Consider the following 21,186-nt stretch of genomic DNA (forward strand, 5'->3'; position numbering starts at 1 on the left):
CTCAACAAGTATAGAAAAGCAAGATTTGGGCCTGCTAGGGATCCGACACTCACCTCAACGGGCCAGACACCAGTGGGGGTGAGCAGGGCTCCGGGCCTCGCTAAGTTCTGACGGTGCGGTGGAAGCACCAATCAGGGACGGTGAGCGGGTATAGGAGGAGGGAGAAGGGGAATGATAACACGGAAGGGCAGGGAGAGGCAAGGGGGTGCAGGCGGGCCTGGGGGCCGCCTCAACAAGTATAGCAGAGCAAGATTTGGGCCTGCTAGGAATCTGACACTCACCTCAATGGGCCAGACACCAGTCGGGGCTGAGAGGCAAGCGGGGCTGCGAGGCGAGCGGGGCTGCGGGCCTCGCTAGGTTCTAATGGTGCGGTGGAAGCACCAATCACGGACGATGGGCGGGTATAGGAGGAGGTATAACGGGAATGATAACACGGAAGGGCACGGGGAGACAAGGGGGTGAACGCAGGCCTGGGGGCCGCCTCAACAAGTATAGCAGAGCAAGATTTGGGCCTGCTAGGGATCTGACACTCACCTCAATGGGCCAGACACCAGTCGGGGCTGCGGGCCTCGCTAGGTTCTAATGGTGCGGTGGAAGCACCAATCAGGGACGATGGACGGGTATAGGAGGGGGATAACGGGAATGATAACACGGAAGGGCAGGGGGAGGCAAGGGGGTGAACGCAGGCCTGGGGGCCGCCTCAATAAGTATAGCAAAGCAAGATTTGGGCCTGCTAGGGATCCGACACTCACCTCAATGGGCCAGACACCAGTGGGGGAGTGGGGCTGCGGGCCTCGCTAGGTTCTAACGGTGCGGTGGAAGCACCAATCAGGGACGGTGGGCGGGTATAGGAGGAGGGAGAAGAGGAATGATAAAACGGAAGGGCAGGGGGAGGGGTGCACGCGGGCCTGGGAGCCGCCTCAACAAGTATAGCAAAGCAAGATTTGGGCCTGCTAGGGATCCGACAATCACCTCAATGGGTCAGACACCAGTGCGGGCGAGCGGGGCTGCGGGCCTTGCTAGATTCTGACAGTGCGGTGGAAGCACCAATCAGGGACGGTGGGCAGGTATAGGAGGAGGGAGAAGGGGAATGATAACATGGAAGGGCAGGGGGAGGCAAGGGGGTGCACGCGGGCCTGGGGGCTGCCTCAACAAGTATAGCAAAGGAAGAGCTGGGCCTGCTAGGGATCCGACACTCACCTCAATGGGCCAGACACCAGTCTGACAACATATACAATTAGTTTTCACTGGTAAGTCATAGGGCCTCATTACAAGTTAGCCGGTCCAGAAAGAACGGTGGTGGTAAATCTGCCACCACCGTTCTTTCCGGACCGGCTGATTAAGAGTCCTGCAGGCGGGAGGTGTCATTCGCCGCCAGGTCTGTCCTGGCGGGTTTAACACCACCCGCCTGCAGGCGGACATGGAAACACCGGCACCATTACAGCATGTGTTTCCACTTCCCCATTCCCATGGAGTCCTATCGGACTCCATGGGAATGGGGATTAACAGAATTCCGCCTCCGGAATTACCGGGTTGTAATGCCCCGGTGATTGCGGCAATCACAGAGGCGGAATGGTAATACGAGCCCGGCGGTAACCTGCCGGAATTTCCGGCACGGTTACCGCCGAACTCGTAATGAGGCCCATAATAGTGACATATCGTTATGACAATAACCTAGAAATGTTGCAGCGGACAAAGAGGAATGAGGAAGTCAGACAATGACTGTATGCGCTATAAGCGTCGTTTAAACCTGAGAAAAATGCTTTTACATTTGCTTATTGAACTGTTGTTCTTTGCACATCAAATAATTTACTATTACATATCTCACGATGTTCAGACTAGTGGACCCATATATGTGGGCTGTACTTAGTGCAGTAAATATTGCCACCATAGCTGCTTTCTTTCTTTGCTGGTGCTGTCATCGAATGAGCCAAGGTAGTTCCCAACATGCTCATACTGAGAACATTTTATCTATGTTGATAAATAGTACAGAAGTTAGAATTGAAGAAAATGATTGTGACAATGAAACGAGTGATGACATTGCAAACATTATGAAGATTGAGTATATATGAAAGATCATATATGTAGGTTAACAACAAAATATGATAAAGAACACTTTTGAATGTATGCTCAGAATAACATTGTACAGGCAGGTTCCTGGAGCAAAAACGGCCCCCTTTCTTTTTCCCCCTAGTAGTGCCAGCGTCCCCTCCCATGAGGCAGCAAAGGCGTCAGGAACTAGTCGGTAAAACAGGCCTCAATCTGCACTAAACTCCACCACCTTAATCGAGAAGGATATCCTCGATATGGCTCCCACCACCCCACTCACCTACCTACCGCAGCCCTACTCCATGGTGCAGCTTAAATATTCTCAGCCAGCCCTCTTGGACTACTGTCTGTCCTGTCCCTGCTATATTTAACATGTACTCCCCATCACTCATCGCCCATTTTGTTCATCAACCAAACACTTAATCTATGGCACCTGACTCAGGATTGCCCCGTTGACTGTGCAATGCTTTGTTAGTGTTTTTGGTTGAAACACCTGTTAATTAAATACAAACAAATAAAATACAAATAAGTATCTGGAAAACTCCTTTACCAAACTCTTCAAACCGTAATTATCAATGATATAAGTACCTTCTTGCGCTTCATGGCGTGCATGTTATATAATGTTGTGCAAACTGTTAAAATTACAAGACAATACAGTCATTTCTATGTGTGTGTGTGTGTGTGTGTGTATCTGTATCCCAATATAACATGGCATTAATGGAAAAACGTACGAAAACCTTTATCAATTTTCAATCTCCTCAAATGATTTAATCAACAATTATTTACATTTCTGTCAGGCAAAATTTGCTGACGGAGAACGAGGACATAAGAACGGCTGTAGAACCAGTGTGAACATTGATGCCAGGTTCATCCCATAATGTCCACTTTAATTTTGAAGTTATCACACCAAGGAAGCACGGCAGTCAGGAGAAACAAGATTGTGAACACTTTTTCTCTGAGTGATTCCAGCAGGGACCTCCTTCTTTCTCTGCATTCGCACGGATCATTCCACAAGACTCATCACAGCCTATTAAATTAAATAAATAAACACATACGAGTGGAATTTAGAATACTTTGTATCTCAAATATTTGTTCCTGGTATGTTATGAGCATTGCTCTTGTTACTGACGTAGGTTTCGATTTCAGTTTTAAAAAAGGTATTCTAAAATGCACGTTCAGCAGTTCAGTAGAACCAGTGTTCACCTGTGAACTTTTCACAGCTTCCAATAAAAGGTCACAAAGGCCCTTCTCTCACCAAATATTGCATGGTGGGGCATCGACACTAGCAGAGTCTCACAACTGCTCTGTGGCCATCCCCAGTCCTCAACATACCGGGACCCGGCAAAGGAACCAGAATCTGACTTTCAGTGCTTTTATAGCACCAACAACTCTGCCGGTCCTTTTTCTCAGTAAGTCTCCCTTGCTTGGGATTGCAAAAATTCACCCGTCTAGATGTTATGAACCGTCTAGATGTTATGAACCGTCTGGGGTGTCCCGAGCAGATATCAGAGATAATCGTCCTCACTGGAGGGGGAAGTGAGACCAGGGCCATCAATGTCGGACTCGGACGAGCTGCAGGATGGCGACCGGCTCGTTTTCCAGACCTGCACGGAGAAGGTCTTCCCCCAGCTGCATGGGTAGCCAACAGATCGCGACTGACGGATCAGATCCACAGCCAGGTGCCAGTAATTCTTATTCTTATCAGTTCACTTGCTGCTTTTCGTACTCCTCTGCTTGCTCATAGTGGTCAACATCTGGCTGATGTATGATGTCAGCAGGTCGTCCATCTTGTAGCCCTGATAGAAAGGTATAAAAGGCAGATGTGACTTGTTATCCAGCTGAGCATGTTGCTAACACATCTAACTTTGTCTTTACAGGACAAGCTTTAAGATATACTATGCACATTTCATACTGCATGTTTTTCTTACATCAGCAAATAGGCAATGGTGTGTACAGAGAAATAATACAATAAAGAGTTTGATTGACAAAAATGGCACATTTGCTACTGCAATCTACCTCCGACTGGAGAAGTTTTTTTGCATCAGACATTAGCCTCTGCAACTGCGCATTCTCCTAAAGAATGAGTAATTTAACAAGGTTGTGGAACAGCAAAGTAACCGCAGAGCAATCAGAGAAATTCCTTTTAGTTTTAAGACCTTATTCACCTGGTGACTGGGAGCACTCCTAAAAGTTTACTGACAGTTCAATATAATTTAATTCAGAGTAGAGGGGTGCAAAAGATGTCCACCTATTTGTGGAACTCTCCCGTCCCTCGCAAACCCAGTTTGTTTTAAATAACTACAGAAAAGTTTATAAAATAGTCAAAAATAATTTACTATTTGAGTTAAGAAAAAAATCAAATCTCGAAATTTTAAATTAAAGAATTACACCATTCTGGTTTCGTTATTCACTAGAACACACATGCATAATTTTTCATATGCTGATGTTCACAATTAATTCCTTGTTAAACAAAACAATTTTTTAGACAAAATATTATAACCACAATCAATTGTCCATCAATTGTCCAATGTTGACTTTAACATGTGACTATAATGATGTTCCTTATGTTGTTTAGTACTAGGTATGGCTCTATGCGTTTCAGGACGCTATTCCCTTCGTCAGGAGCTCTTTATTTCAATAGTTCAGTATTCATCGTCTTCAAGAACTTGTGTGCTGGACACACTTCCTTTCCCACACTTATGCAACACAACAAGTTATATTCACAGTTATCTGTGATCAATGTATCTCTAATACTTCACCGAGATGATATGAGAACAATTAACAGAGATATTTGGAGGTGCCCAGAAAAAATAGACTATAGGAAGATCTATAGGAAGATCTAGCCAAAAGCTACTGGCTAAATTGACATTCCCATACTCTAGCTCCTCAACAGAAAAGCAACATACAATATAGCGTCACTGTGTTAGACCGCTGCAATCAAGGCGGGATCGTTTTAGTCTATATCATAGGCATGCTGTTGTGCACGGTGAGGGAAGAAGATGGCAGGCATCAATGCAACGGAGCAACAGCTAACAACAGGGGTGGGCATTATGGCAGCAAGGGATCAACAAGCAACCAGGAGAGGAAACAGGAAGAGCAGATCACCCAGTCTCAGGGTGAGTGGGAATGGAGAGTGTGGAAGTAGGTTAAGGAGGAGACATTCCGTGATGAGGAGGGTCTTGAGTTCCGTCCTGAAAGCCCCTTCGTGCCTTGTCAAATATTATGAGATGGCAAAGTTAAATAAAGAGTACAAAGAAAAAACAAGACTTGAATCAAAATGGCTAAAGGGGAGGAATTGGTTCATTGCAATCTTTCCCTCAAATGTTCTGGTTGATAAATTGAAGCAGGAAGAAAAGTTGAGAGGACATTAATTATGCCACATCATCCCTGTCTCCCAGATTCCCACATTCTGCTCTTGGTGCTCTGAAGTGGTGCCCTCATAATGTGGTACAAAACCCTGAAAAATAAATACCTCAATAGCTCTACTAGATACAATGTACTCGTCTCCCCCTTGTTGCCCAAAAACAGTGGGGTTGCCTGCAGTTGTTTACAGTGTGCTTGGTTAGAAGACACATTCTGTTCCCTAATTTAAGACCTTTGTGTAGGCCTCATTGCAGTCCATTTTAGTATGGCCTGTTGGTGGTTAGCCCCATATAAATGAAATACAATAACATAAAGAAATACATATACAAATGTACTAATTAAACAATTACAACTCCTGCTTGCACTGGTCAAAGGCTAAAAGCATTTGATGCAACTTTGCCAGTGAGCTGTTTCCCTATTTCAAGGGCTTGTTGGGGAGACTATGTGTATATAACTATTATGAATGTTATATTGGTACAGAGGTTCATTTTAAATAAACAAGGAGACGCCCTCAAACGACTATAAAATGTATAACTTGGTCATACAAATAGTTTGTATGCATTTTTTGTATATGGCAATTCGTCTTCGAAAACAATGGGCCTCATTACGAGTTAGCCGGTCCGGATTTAAGAGTGCCGGTAAAACCGTCCCAGCACTGTTTTCCAGACCGCTTAACTCCGAGTTATGTGGCCGTGTGGTGTTACACCAGCCAGGTCTCACCTTGCGGTTGTAATGGCACCGGCCGCACACGGACGTGGAAACACCGGCACTATTACCGCATGGTGCCAGTGTTTCCACTGCGCCCATTCCACAGGACTCCACAGGAATGGGGAGTAATGGAATGCCGACTCCGGAATTACCGGACCACCGGGGCTGTCCAGGGCAAGTCCAGGGCTGGTAAATCCCCACGAGTGCGGCGGCAGCCTGCCAGTTTCACTGGCACGGCTACTGCCGGACTCGTAATGAGGCCCATTTTTTTTTTAACATAATCATATTTCAGAGGAAAAGGTTTGCTACAAGGCTGTTGTTGTTCAACATCCTTTATCAATGAAATAATGTATGATTTCTTAGGCATAATAGGCTGCTCCACAACCACTTCAGGGCACCTATAGATGAGAAGGGAAAGGATTGAGAAGTCCATAATAGGGAGGAACACAACCGTTACAGCTGGTTTCCAGTTGGCAGGGGCAGTGCAGTGGTTTTCAGCTCCAATATTCTTTTTTAGGTGGTCTCGATGATAGCCTCCGTCTGCTGCTGCTTTTTTACTTAAACGAGGACTGCATTTTGTGTCCCTTATTTCCCAAACCCAGGTTTCGAGATGGCTTGGTATGCGTGGCTAGCTTTCTTAGACACTTATTGCCTCACACCTTTTATGACATGAGCATTATACACAACGTTTCGACAGCGAGACTTTCCTTCTTTGGGGTCTGGGGCAATGTGCAGACTGTTGGGCGGATGTAATGTGGGCAGATATTTGTATGCTGAGACTTTCGCCTATGCAGTACGAACACACGAATTCTGCCTTGGAGACAGAATTGAGCATGGGGCTGACTTAGCTAAGCATGTCAAGTGAAAAGGTCACACTCTTTGCCACTCTGTTCACTTGTCGAAGAAACGATCCACTGGAAATCACCCCCATCTTCCAGGCCTTGCTTATTGGTTAAGAAGGGTTCCCTAGCGATGAAGCCATGAATAGAGATGTCACGCAGAGGCTCGGTCATGTAGATTAGCCAATGAAACCACCACACATCACCAGATTCCTTCCAATGAGCATTGCCTGCTGACAGGGCCTGTATTTCTCCATCTGTTGGCCGTTGCCACCTCAGTGCATATCAATTGTTACTAGCCACCACAGCCTCAATGTATTACGATTACTATTAACCAACACAGCGCCAATGCATTAGGATTGCTGCAATACATAACGGCCTGAATGCATTAGGACTGCTACTGGCCTACAACAACCCCAATATGATAGGATTGCCACTGGCAGCCCAAAGCCTCAGTGCATTAGGACCGTTAATGGCCATCCCATCCTCATTGCATTAGTATAGCTATGAACCATTCTAGCCTCAATGCATTAGGACTGCTACTAGCCATCACAGCCTCAATCCATTAAAATTGTTCCCAGCCACCTCAACCTCTATAGATTAAGTTTGCTACTGGACGTCACTGTCTCAATATGTTGGGATTGATACTTACCACCCCAGCTTCAATGCATTAGGAGTGCTACTAGCCACCACAGCCTCAATGCATTAGGACTGTCCAGGCCAACACAGCCTCAGTGCATTCGGATTGCTATGAACCATCACAGCATCAATGCATTAGGATTGCTAGTGGTTCATAGCCCGAATGCATTAGGATTGTGAGAGACCACCCTAGCCTCAATGCATCAGGATTGCTACTGGCCACCCCAGACTCAATGAATTAGGTGTGCTTCTAGCCATGACAGACCCAATGCATTAGGATTGCTACTGGCCATTACAGCCTCAATGCACTAGGATTGCTACTAGCCATCAAAGCCTCAATGTGTTACGATTTTCCTGGCAACCCGAGCTTCGATGCATTAGGATTGCTACAAGTCATCATAGCCTCAATGCCTTAGGATTGCAACTGGCCACCTCAGCCTCAATGCATTAGGATTGTTACTATCTGACACAGCCTCAATGCATTAGGATTGCTAGTGGCCATCATAGCCTCAATGAATTAGGATTGCTAGTGGCCATAAAAATGCTCAATGCATTAGGATTGCTACTGACTACCCCATCCTCCATGCATTAGGGCTGTCCTGGCTAACACAGCCAGCCTCATTACATTCAGAATATTATGAACCATCACAGCCTTAATGCATTGGGGCTGTTCCTGGCCAACACAGCCTCAATGCTTTAGGATTGCTATGAACTCTCACAGCCTCGATGCATTAGGGCTGCTACTGACCATCACCGCCTCAAGGCATTAAGATTGCTACTGGCCACCCACAGCCTCAGTGCATTAGGTTTGCTACTAACCATCACAGCCTCAATGCATTAGGTTTGCTACTAACCCTCACATCCTCAATGCCTTAGGATTGCTACTGGCCATTACAGTCAGAATTCATTAGAATTGTTACTAGACAACAAAGTCTAAATGCATCAGGATGGCTACTGGCAACCAGACCTTCAATGCATTAAGATTGCTACAAGCCATCGTAAGACCGGGAATCGCCGCTGGTGAGTGGTGTGACAGGTGTCAGCGGTACATGGGACCCTCCCGCATGGATAGCCAGGGCGGGGAGAAGCGGTTGCCATCGTGGTGCCGTCCTTGACTCCAACGGAAAAAGAGATGCCAATGAGTTCCGCACAGCCGGCGCGTCGATAGTGAACTGGACTGAGTTAGGCTCAAGGTTGCAGTGGCAACATTGTATTCGGAGAAAGAAGATAAAAGACACAGGTCTTTTGTAAGGAAAATTGGTACCAGAAACAGAGTGGTTCGGCGCCACATGGGTGCTCATTTGAAGGACTGGTAACCCTCTCGTGAACTGTGTGAATGTATTGAGCAAACTACAAGTGCCAAGAGGCCTTAGCGGAGGCCGGCGTGAGGTGTAAAAGGGGTCATACGAGGGTCAAGCCAAACCCCTTGTACAGCCAAAAGTCTTTGACACTTTGTGGAAGTAAAGTGAAGCCTGACTCGGGGCTCAAGGGGAAAGCCTGACTGGGGGCTGAGACCCTGACTTAGGTAAAGGGAAGAAGCTAAGTGGTCTACAATTACTTTTTGTTGAACTGTGAACTGTGGCAAGTGTGAATCTGATGGAGGGATGCCAAGAGAAAGCTAGGGGAAGGGAACCCCCGCTTTCTGATGAGCATATGTAATTGTGATCTGTGGCAATTGTGAACCCGACAGAGGGATGCCAGGAGAAAGCTAAGGCAAAAGAATCCCGAATTTGTAAGAAAACAAAGTGAACTGTGTGAGAAGGGCAAACGTGAACCCGACTGAGGGATGCCTGAGAAAAGGGGTGAATTGTATCACACCTGGAAACATTGTGACGACAAGCGCGAACCCGACTGAGGGGTGTCCACAGTGAAGTTGTTGGTCTGAGCACGAACGAGGGAGGCGAACGTTGAGAGAAGGATCAGAGCCCAGCTCAGGGGGATCCAAGGGTGAACAGTAATGACCTTACATGGAGATTAGCAGAAGGAACTTTTTGTTTGTTGTTTTTGAGCCAAGAGACGTTGCATGAAAGAGACTGAGGCACAGACGGCCCTGATATCCAAGGAAAAGGAATTGTAAACTTGCACCGGAGAAGCCAAGGAGTGTGCTGTGCTCCAGAGTCCCGCCTTGTCCCGTGCTGAAAGAGTGGGGAAGGGAAACCCCGGCCTTAACATCCTGACTTATCATTTTGTGGACACACTTTCTTTTCTTGTGACCATTATCCCACACTATTTCGTAGCATAGCGGTAAGGACTGGCAAAAGGTTTTTTAGTATAAGTCTTTCTTATTTGACTAGACTCCACTAGTATTATTATTATTTGATGGTCGTAGCTTGCTCCCATCTTAGATTTAGGTTTAGATTAGGCATTTATCACAGCCATTTTACAGTTTAATAAACACCCTTGAACTGCAATCATTTGTGTCTGTCTTACTTTGATATCATGTCTTGGAGGCACTGATGATGGTGAGGAGTGCATTGAGTGCCGGGCTCATCAATTGTTTAATGATGGAGGCTGGAATTATATCGTCAGAGTAAGAAGTAGATTTGAAGGAGGCAATCATTTTTAGAAGATCCTGGGAAAAGAGCAGTTAATTCGGTCACGAGGGGCAGTGTGTATGCCGGGGTGCAGGGGATGCTAATGCTGTGAGAGGTTAATTCAATGGTCTCTCAGATTTTGTCTGCTTTTTTCAATAAAAATAGGTTGATATCGCATTTTTCCTGCGTTGCTGGTACCTCGCAGTTGGGTGAGGGTTTGGTACAATGCTTTACTACTTCAAAGAGGGCTTTGCTGCTGTTGGAGGCTGCTGCAATTATGGTGGAGTAGTAAGCAGCTTTGGGCTCAGTAATCCAAATCCTACGGTTTGCGCAGTGAGATTTGAGGTTGGTGAGGTCTCCTGAGTTTTTTTCGCCACTGTTTCTATAGGGCCTTAAAATGAATCGGCAGGCTAGAGATTCAAATGAGCTTGTTCTGGGAGGGGAAATGATGGAGCGTGGCCAATCGATCCTGTGGATAATTGCCACTCCACCTTCTGCCCATCCTGGAAGGTCTGCATGTTGGATGCAGTAGCCTTGTGGTCGGAGGACGTCCAAAACATGTGGGAAGGATAGGCTAAACCATGTTTCAGTGATGAACAGGGCATCAAGGTTTTTGTATGAAATTAGGTCCGCAATCTCTGTAACGTGTAATGCTTTCACTCCTCCATTTCCTGCTCCAGAATATTGGTTTTACTCTTCAGTTTTCTGCTGTCTTGAAAAAGTTGAAAATGGCATGCAGGTGACCCAACAACACGCCGTGGACCCCTGAATTCTATTTGCATTTATTTTAAAATGACATTGTAAGGAGCTGATGCAAAAAGAAGTTGCACTAACTTTCATTTGCCCTAAGACTAGATAAGGCGAATTGATTCACAAATAAGTTATGAGTAATTCTTACTTACTCGTAACTCAGGAATAGCTAATCAGAATTACTCGTAGTGACTGCTTTATGAATTCCAATATCTAAAGGGTTAAGTCAGGAGTAAGTCTTAGTTATATCATAGTAACTTCATGATTTTTCAGCAATTAATTAAGTCAATATAACTTAAAGCTGCTTGTTTCAGAAAGTTAACAACCCTGTACCATATATCCTCAGAGAAGATGACTCAGCATTTAAATTATGGAATCACTGGGATGTACACGTTTGCTGCCACCAGTGCAGACCCCCTTCCCTTTAGATATCCTTGAAGGGCTTGTTATCAGGCTTGACTTTGGTTTCCTTGTTTCACTTACTTCTGTGCCTGCCTTGTATACTACCATAAAGTATCGAAGTTAATTTGAAAGCACTCTGAGTAGCCCCTCCCATGACTTAAGACACTAATTTCTTCCTTTATCTGCTGTGTCCCTTACCAGTGATGTTTCGCACAACAGTTTGCTTCCCCGCACCAGGTTACCAATGGTGATGTGGAAGTAGGTGTTGCCACTGCTCCAGTTAGAAATCTTTGTGAAGGGGTGAGTTGTGAGAATGTCCTGCAGGCAAAGAGAGAAAACATTAAACGCACTTCAGTCTTCCCCACAAAGTCCCAATGCGACATCACACATTATTAATTCACCCTCCATGTGGGCTTGGCACCCATGTTTGACATTGATCAAGCCTCTATTTTACTCCATTGACTGGAAGAGAATCCCACTTTAAATACATCTACATTATTATAAAAATAATTTGATGCCAATTATGTTAAAAGAACCTCCTCCAAGAATTGAAATCAGTATAAAATCACATCAAAGAATATACATACGTATACACACAACTGTCCCCCAACCTCTTCACCATTCTGTGTCTCCATGCTATGGCAAAGAGAGGAGGGACAGACTGGCAACATGTAACATGTATAGCAAAGCACATGAATAACTGTGTACACTTAAAACCAACTCTTCTCTGAACTTGTCCTAAAAGAAACATAAGAGAGTTCTAATGAATGAGGCTGGATGAATTTCCACCTGTCCAATTTGAGGGGTCGGACCGAATCCCAGGAACTCGGACATCCTGTGTGATTTGCTGGCACCTAACACAGCATCCAAATTCACACGAGTTTGGTGGGGCAACATTGACTTCTGAGGGCCAATCCAATTCACCAAGTCTCTGGAGGAGAGTGGGTTGTGTGGTGACATGGAATAAGGAGAATGACAACTGAACTGTATTTTGGGCTATAGACTTTAATTAAATGAAGAAAACCAAACCTGTCTATCCATAGCTAAGGTGGTTTCCCTCAAACTCCTCACATATGCCTACCACTAAAACACAAGGGCTAATGTAAGAGTCTCTCCACGACCCGGGAGAATGATTCCCTTCTCCTGGGTACAAGTCTCTCAAAATATTCAAAGTACAAAAAGTAAATGTCTCTTACCACTTCCCGTGCTGGGAGTTATTTATAATTATTATAATTATAATTGTTCTTTTATAATGCGCTTAATACGGGAGACCAGTTTCTAAGCTCGAGCCCAGGATTCAAACCTGTGTTGCTATGCGTTGTGTTGCTCCCAAGACAAACGCGTTGCTCCTGAGCTATCCTCCCTGTCAATCTGGAAAAATGAATACCCTTCATTTGAATGATAGACGTAACTTGATGGCCGTGGGCCAACCGTCTTATGCACCGAATTATAGAAATATAAACTGCTATGCTTGACCAACGAGCGGCCATTTTATATGTAGCAAGAATCGCCATTTTGCTTGTTAACCATTGCTCATTGCTTTCTGTCTAAAAACTGCTTTGCAGCTTGCAATTCTTGCGGATTCTGCTTACTCTGCTCAACTGTTAACATTGTTGTCTGAATATGAAAGGACAAGGTCGCGGGACTGAAGAGTTTGTTGAAACTCCTCATGAGTAGCCCAGAGAGGAATGCCCACGCTCCCTCTCTGTAGCCTTGGGAGAGAGCTGCAGGGCATTTAATCACTTCACAGCTGCCAGCCAGTCTCGTACGATGGTAGAATATGTTAGGATAAAACAGCTAAAGGCTTGAATTATGCTCTTCCTACGGCCCCCCTTTGCAAAACCCTTTATAATGTGTCGGCTTCCAGGACACGAATAGTACCTCATAGATAGCAAAGCTTGGAATGTGACTCTTCCCCCGTGTGCAGCTTGCTTCCAAGAACAGAACCACCGTGTTCTGTTCAACAACTAAAAGATGCCTCCGCACTTTCTAATTGCACATTGTTACTAGAATAGACATCTATGTCATAATCGTCATACTCGTCGGATATGTCCATCGTCATCCCGAGTTCAAAGGAACTTAATAAAGAGGGGTGTTAAACATGACATTGCTGATTGTATGATATGCATTTTGTATATATGTAACTGATGTATGTAATTCGCTCTCTTGCGTCCCTCGAGGTCTAGGAAACTCACGTCGCGGGGCGTGAGATCAGAATTGGCCAATTGATACTATTTTTTGCTTGCAATAAACCCTAGCATTGGGAATTTGAACCTCATGTCTGGAGCATCTTTTCGTGTATGGTTATTGCCTTGTTTCCATAGCACGAGGGACCCCTAGGGGCCTAAAATTAAATGTCGGAGAATGGTTCACAGTGTCACTTTAAATTGAAGTTGTTAAACGTTTCAGCAGGTAACACTGCTTTTTTTTTTTAACCAATTTTGACACGTTTTGCTTTTCTGATGAAATTCAGCATTTGTATATGTCCTGAGAATTACTGAAATTCTACTTTCTTACATGCTCATATAATTGCCTAAATTCGACATTTATTGCAGTCCTTTAGAACTGTTGAATTCAACTTGCCCTTGGGCATTAAATTTACCATATGTGCTTTGAACTATTGTGCTGCACGCGCATCATGTTGAATTGCATTAAACTGCTGATAGATAAAGCACTCTTAATGCAGCTAAATTTTGTAGTTCTCAGTTCTGCCGGAGACTACATTTACCAGCTTCCTCTGCCCTTAAACCAAAACATCAGGTGCTTAAGCGCCAGCGCTTTGGGGACAAGCCGGTCTTTGTCGGTCCACGTCGAAACACGGCATCACGTTGTCAGACTACGGCTCTGCTCTACAGCTTCAGGTAGGACTGTCAATCTTGCGGCACCACCTCCCAGAGTCTCTATAGGATATACCACTTTTATACATTCTCCAATTTAGTTGCTCCTTTTTGCTTCATCCAATTTTACAAGCAGTATATTAACACTCAGTCCCCTCTAGTACTTGTCCAAAATACTGCAACATGGGCTACCCTCACAGCCTGAATCTGCTTTTAGCAGCCCAGAAAGCCAATCGAGTGGCGATAGTCAACAAGTACCCGCAGGATAAATCTCACTCCTCACCGGGTCCCTTAGTGCCGGGTCCCGTAGTTCAGGCTGCCCCTTCAGCCTGAACCCTTTGGCCCGGGATTTATACTCGAAGAGCACAGTGCTGCAAATACAGGTATCAACCCACAAAGTCCTGAATTCCATGAAGGGAACATACCTTTTCAAGACTTGAGAACGAGTATACCACTACTAAAGCCTAAAATATCACGAGGCACGAGGATGGAACAAGTTACTTACCTGTAACTGTTGTTCTCCAGCATGGGTCTGGCATGGATTCACATGCTCATGAATATTCCCCGTCGTCAGGCTGGGAATCCTCGGTAAAGAAAAAACCAGTATCAGTTTCGTTTCTGATCTGTCTTTCGTAGTAATAACCAATCACTGGTCTCTGCGTCATACTGACCACAGCCAATGACTGCCCTCTACCTAAGCACCGCCTCTGGAAGCCATCTTCAGATTTGGAAGCACGTGAAGTGGCAGTATGACCAAGTGAAGAGCCGCAGAGGGGTAGGCGGGAGGGTTCGCATGTGAATCCATGCCAGACCCATGCTGGAGAACAACAGTTACAGGTAAGTAACTTGTTCCTTCTCCAGCATGGGGTCTGGCATGGATTCACATGCTCATGAATAAAGAATACATAGCAGTACACACATGCACAACCACGGGAGGTGGCAAAGGCTCAACATTAAGCATCACATCAACTCAACATTAAGCATCTTACCTCCTCACCAGGCTCACCTCAGGCGAACAGGTTGCGCAGCACTGCTTGGCCGACCCTGGACTCCTCCCTGGAATCCCGGTCGACGCAGTAGAATTTCGTGAAGGTGTGCGTCGACCTCCACGTAGCAGCCCTGCATATGTCCAGCAGGGGCACACCAGATAGGAACGCCGTGGTAGCTGCGATCGCTCTGGTGGAATGGGCTCTCGGACGGCCAGGCAGCAGTCGGTTTGCCAACCGGTGACAGCACATGATACAGCCGGAGAGCCATCTGGAGATGGAAGCCTTCGAGAGAGCCTTCCCCTGATTGACAGGTCCAAAGTTCACAAAGAGTTGTGACGTCTTCCGAAAACCCTTCGTGCGGTCCACGTAGAACTTCAGCGCTCTAGCTACATCCAGCGAGTGCAAAGTCCTCTCAGCCGGCGACGAAGGCGACGGGAAGAACACAGGTAACACCAAGGGTTCGTTGAGATGGAAGTCCGACGGTACCTTGGGCATGAAGGAGGGGTGCGTCCTGAGCACTACCCTCGTGTCGTGGAAAATCCAGTACGGGGCCTTGCAGGAAAGGGCCTGGATCTCTCCCACTCGTCGTGCAGAGGTGATGGCCACAAGAAAAGCTGTTTTCCACGATAGAAACTTCAACGGGGCCGAGTGCAGAGGCTCGAACAGAGGTCCCATGAGCTTGGTCAGCACCACGTTGAGCTCCCACGCCGGGGCCGGAGCCTTCACCGGCGGGAACGATCTGAACAGTCCCTTCATGAATTCTTTCACCAGACGATGAGACCACAAGGACGCCCGCCCCGTGGTTCTGGTGTATCGGGAGATCGCAGCAAGATGAATCTTGATGGACGCGTGTGCCAGACCAGCTTTGGCCAGCGTCAGCAGGTACGGCAGTACTTGTGGAGCCGTAATCCGTAGAGGGTTAATCTTCTGTGCGTGGCACCAGACAGAGAACCTCTTCCATTTGTGTCCGTAGCATTTAAGAGTCGAGGACGCCCTGGCCTTTGCAAGAACCTCTCTGCAATCAGCCGGTATGTCGTATCCTCCAAACTCTAGCGCTGCAGGAGCCAGGCCTGCAAGTTCAGCGACTTCGGGTCGTGGTGGAGGATGGCGCCTCCTTCCCTGGAGAGTAGATCCGCGTTCGCCGGCAGCTTGATCGGCGGGGACGCTGACAAGTCCAGAAGGTCCGGGAACCATATCTGCCTCGGCCACGCAGGTGCGACGAGGATCATCCTGCACCGTGACCTCTTGAGCTGGTTGACGAGCCGGATTAGCAGAGGCAAGGGAGGGAACGCGTAGAGGAACAGGCCCTCCCAGGGGAACGAGAAAGCATCGCCCATGCTCCTCGTCTGGGGAAACCTGCTGGCGAACCTCCGGCACTTGGTGTTCGTCGCCGTCGCGAACAGGTCGATCTGGGGTGTGCCCCACCGTCGGAAGAGGCGATCCACCAGATCCTGCCGTAGTTCCCACTCGTGGCACGAGCGCAGCTCCCTGCTGAGTGAGTCGGCGATGGTGTTTTTTGTCCCTGCCAGATGAAACGGCACCAGAAAAATCCCTTGGGCGACGGCCCAATGCCACAGGTCCTGCGCCTCCTTGGACAGCGCTGGGGACCTGGTTCCGCCCTGTTTCCTGATGTAAAACATGGTGGTGGTGTTGTCGGTGAAGATCCTCACCACCTTGCCCTTGAGGGACGGAAGGAAGGACCTGAGGGCCCAAAACACTGCACGGAGCTCCAGGACGTTGATATGCAGGGACTTCTCCGTCGGGAGCCAGAGTCCCCTTGCGTGCAGATTTTCGGTGTGCGCTCCCCACCCTTCCAGGGAGGCATCCGTGGTCACAGTCTCCTGGTGGGCTGGGGTCTGCAAGTCCATGCCCGCCGTCAGATGCGCGCGGGTGCCCCACCACCGTATCGCTCGTCGGAAACTCTCGTCGAGCTTGATCCTTTCCTCGAAGCTGCCCGTCGTCTGGATCCAGCGCGCATCCAGGAATTCTTGCAACGGGCGCATCCGGAGCCTGCACATGGGAATGAGGTAGATGCAGGAAGACATCATCCCGAGGAGGGACTTGATGGACCTCACTTTGGCCGCGTCGGCCACCAACATCCGTTGCACCTTGCCCAAGATGGTCCTGGTCCTCTCCTCCGACGGGGAGGCCAGAAGGGACACTGTGTCGAGCCTCGCTCCCAGAAACAGTGCGACTTGCGCGGGCACCAGGTGGGATTTGGCGTAGTTCACGGAGAATCCCAGGTCCGTGAGGAGTTGGACGGTCCTTGCCGTGTGGACCACGGCGAGCTCCCTCGTCTTGGCGTGGATGAGCCAGTCGTCCAGGTAGGGGTAGACGTCCGTACCCGTCGCTGCCGTGTCAGTCCCCGTATCATCCCCTCGGGTGGACGGGGAGGAGGGCTGGACGGGGCGCGACGGTTGAAAAGGAGGTGGTGGATGGATCCTTCTTTTCTTGGTAGGGGGAACACCAGAAGGTCCCGGTTCTGGATCCCCCGACGGGAGAGGTTCCTCCGTCGGTAACGGTAGCCTTGTCCTTATCTCGGAGCATAAGGACTGTATGGCCAACAAAATGGCCGCCGAGTTGTCTTGCGGCGCTGGCAGAGGGGAATCCGACGGGCGAGCAGGGGCCCCGTCGGTATCCTCGACGATGTCGTCGTCGTCACCTGCGTCGGGGTCCATTCCGACGGGCTGGCCTTCTTCCACGCCTAGGCCGTGGCTTAAGACCTCGATCAGCTCCTCTTTTGAGGTTGAGGCCGAATCTACGACGACGCCCTGCCCCCCCTTCTTCTTCCCCACGGAGAGTTTCACGGGGGTCCTATCGATGGGCACAAAAGAAGACTCCCTCCGAGGAGGCAGGGAGATTCTGGGCCCTGAGGTCGCCACCACTGGTGCAGCCACCACAGGCTGAGCCAGGGCCGCCGCGACCGTTTCGATAGAGGGCTTGGTCGGATGGATCAAGGCCTTCACCACCTTAGGTGCGCTCACCGCCTTATCCTTGAGGGAGGGGGCACTGCCACGCTCCTCCTCTGCCTTAGAGCTCGACCGGGGCCTCTCCAGGAGCTTCGCCGGGTGCTCGGCCTTCCTCTTACCCGACCCAGAGCGTTGGCTCGTGGTTGATGGTGCCGGGGAGGGTGCGCCCTGCCTGGCGCCCGTAGAGCCCGACCGTTCGGCGCTCCCGGTGCCAGCGGACTCGCGGTGCTTGGCCTTATGTTGGGCCCCCGTCGCCGGGGCGCCCTCAAAGGTCTTAGAAGACCGCTCGGATTTCTTCTTCTTCTCGCCAGACGGGCTCTTACCCTCCAGCCAGTTGGCGAGACGTTGATGGCGGTCCTTCATGGTCCGTTCCGACATGTTGCCGCAAAACGCACAGTCCTTCTCCACGTGCGTCTTGTCCTCATGAAGGCAGTAAAGGCAGAAAGAGTGTTCGTCCTCCTTAAAGACGTTCTGCAGCTGGCATCCAGGGCAGACCCTGAACAGCTTTCCGGGCGTCGAGCTTCCCTTCTCCTGGGCCATCTCCGAGACCGGGCCTGAGAAGCTTCTGGAGTCCTCCGAAGTGTAGCTCGACGAAATCTTCACCCTTGAGGGGCACAGATGAATCCGACACGGGTCCCCGTTGATCGGATGTAGGATCGGTGGAGCTTGAGGCTCTTTTGACCGAAAGAATCGAAGTTTTTTGTGAAAAAGCGCGAAAAATAGCACTAACGCTCGAGAGCAATAGCACGAGGATCCCAACACATGAACGTGCGGTAAAAATCTGAAGATGGCTGCCAGAGGCGGTGCTTAGGTAGAGGGCAGTCATTGGCTGTGGTCAGTATGACGCAGAGACCAGTGATTGGTTATTACTACGAAAGACAGATCAGAAACGAAACTGATACTGGTTTTTTCTTTACCGAGGATTCCCAGCCTGACGACGGGGAATATTCATGAGCATGTGAATCCATGCCAGACCCCATGCTGGAGAATCATTTTTTTATCCGTGTGACCTGTAGCCTACATAGACCAGGGAAAGGCATCAATATTAGGATTGACGACCCTATCACAGCCTGCCCGACCCCCATGTCAAGTCACAATATGGAATCTAGTGCCCCCATCCAAGGTTCACCTCTTCTAAACCAGGAAACACTAAATAAAAGCTCTACTATGAAACCTTCTGGGCCCCCCCTTAATAAGGACTTTACAGTGGGCCTTGCTGAACACTAGATTTCTGAACAGGCACGCCTCAGACATCTATGATTATATCACGGACATGAAATTAGATATGTTGTGTCTTAACGAGACTGGATTACTGATGCCAGTGGCCCTATGATTTCTTATGCTACCCCAGGCTCAAGGACACGGAGGGGGTGTAGCGATTATTGCCAAGAATCACGGTAAACTATTCCAGACACCTATCCAATGTCAAAACTGTGAAATTGTACACCTTAAAATTACCCCTACACCATGTAGCTGTGTCAACATTATACTGGTTTATCGCACTCCGGCTGAGATGCATGGCTTTAACCAAGAAATGACACAGCTCCTTGTTGGGGTGAGTGGACCAAATAGCTCTACTATACTGGTCAGAGATTTCAATCGTTAGCTCAACAGCACTGATAAAGAGGCCACTGCACGGGTAATGGCCTTAAACTCCATCGACTACCTTGTCCTTACAGTGAGCCCACTACTGCAAAAGGAAACAGTTGGCTGTGTAGTTGTCAGAAACCCAACCATACAGATACACAGCACCATGCCTTGCACATGGTCCGACCAATAGGCAATAGATTCTCACATTTCTTTGCAGATCCCCCCATTAAAGTAAAAAATCCACCTAAGAAAGTTACCAGTCATAACTTTAACAAGGTAGGCACCACAGATTTGCAGGAGTGCATGGATCAGGCCCTACTTTCCACCAGTGAACTTGATTCTCCAGCTAACTTAGCCAATGCCTTCAACACCACGAGTCATATGCTAAATCAAGTGGTGCCGCTTAAGGCCAAATCAGTTAGGGACAATGTGGGCCATCAAAAGTGGTTTACTCCAGAGCTTTGCCTAATGAAAAAAGGGAAAAGGTAAGCAGAGACTAGGTGGCTAAAGTGCCCCACTGAGGCTAATAAATCCAGTTGGAAAATCTTAGAGAAAACCTACAAGTCCGCAATCTTAGAAACCAAAAGAAACTTTTTTAACAAACAGGTTGATGAGGCCTACAACTGTTCCAAAAAAGTTTTTGAGGTTCTTAAATTACTAGAAAATCCAAAAGTCCAACTGACTACCTTTGCCCCAGATAACCAGGACTGTGTTAAGGTAAAACTAGCATTTGAAGCAAAGGTAGCGAAAGCCTGGGCGTAGATCAAAAGCGACCTATATACGAACCAGCTTGACACACCCCTTACATTCAATCCACTTGACCGGGGAACGGCACTTAAAATGTAATCTTTCACCCATTACTATTCCTGACATGATTAAAACTCTCACTACCATGCGCCCTTCATCCTGCCCCGAAAATGTAATTCTGCCTAAAATCATCCTGGACAACAAAGAAATCTTTGCTCCTTTCCTTGTGAGGTTTGTTAATTCCTCATTCTGAAGTAACCAGGTCTCCAAATTCATCAAGGTGGTAACAGTTACCCCCTAATAAAGAAATGAGGATCGGACCCCAAAGACCCAAACAATCTAAGGCCTTTCACCAACTGCAACTTTCTGCTGAAAATACTGGTTTGGTTATGATAATATTAGGACTGTGTTGAATGTGATTGGTGAACATCATAGTAAGGACTCAAATAAAATGATTGTTTTTTTGATGCTGAAGCCTTTGACAGGGTTCATTGGAAATTTATGGATTATACTTTGAAAAGGATGGGATTTGGGCTGGTTTTCATGAAGATGATAGAATGTATACATCATGATGTTAGAGCTCAGGTATTGGTCAATAGAGTTATTTCGAGTTCATTTCCATTGTTGAAAGGTACGCGGCTAGGGTGCCCATTGTCACCATTTTTGTTTGACTAGGCGCTGGAGTTGGGATAAAACTGAGATTTTTCCGTTGTCTAGAATATGTGATAGTAATATTTTAAGCTCATGGAATTGTAAGTGGTCGCCGGGGG

The 21,186-nt window shown here is 47.6% G+C and overlaps 1 protein-coding gene across 6 annotated transcripts in view; it reads right to left on the reverse strand.

Annotated features, from left to right (window-relative positions):
• Window positions 1-2,919: 2,919 nt before the first annotated feature.
• Window positions 2,920-21,186, reverse strand: part of MYO7A (myosin VIIA) — a 1,239,317-nt gene continuing 1,221,050 nt past the window's right edge. For all 6 annotated transcript variants that reach the window (XM_069640000.1, XM_069639997.1, XM_069640001.1 and 3 more), the window contains 2 exons: window positions 11,483-11,602; window positions 2,920-3,845 (listed from right to left, as the gene is read on the reverse strand). In XM_069640000.1, the coding sequence (XP_069496101.1) occupies window positions 3,756-3,845; window positions 11,483-11,602 (210 nt within the window). In that variant the 3' untranslated portion in view covers window positions 2,920-3,755. The remainder of the gene's footprint in view (window positions 3,846-11,482; window positions 11,603-21,186) is intronic.

This window comes from Ambystoma mexicanum, chromosome 7q (genome assembly GCF_040938575.1).
Source record: "Ambystoma mexicanum isolate Mex_15411 chromosome 7q, UKY_AmexF1_1, whole genome shotgun sequence".
Classification (NCBI taxonomy): domain Eukaryota; kingdom Metazoa; phylum Chordata; class Amphibia; order Caudata; family Ambystomatidae; genus Ambystoma; species Ambystoma mexicanum.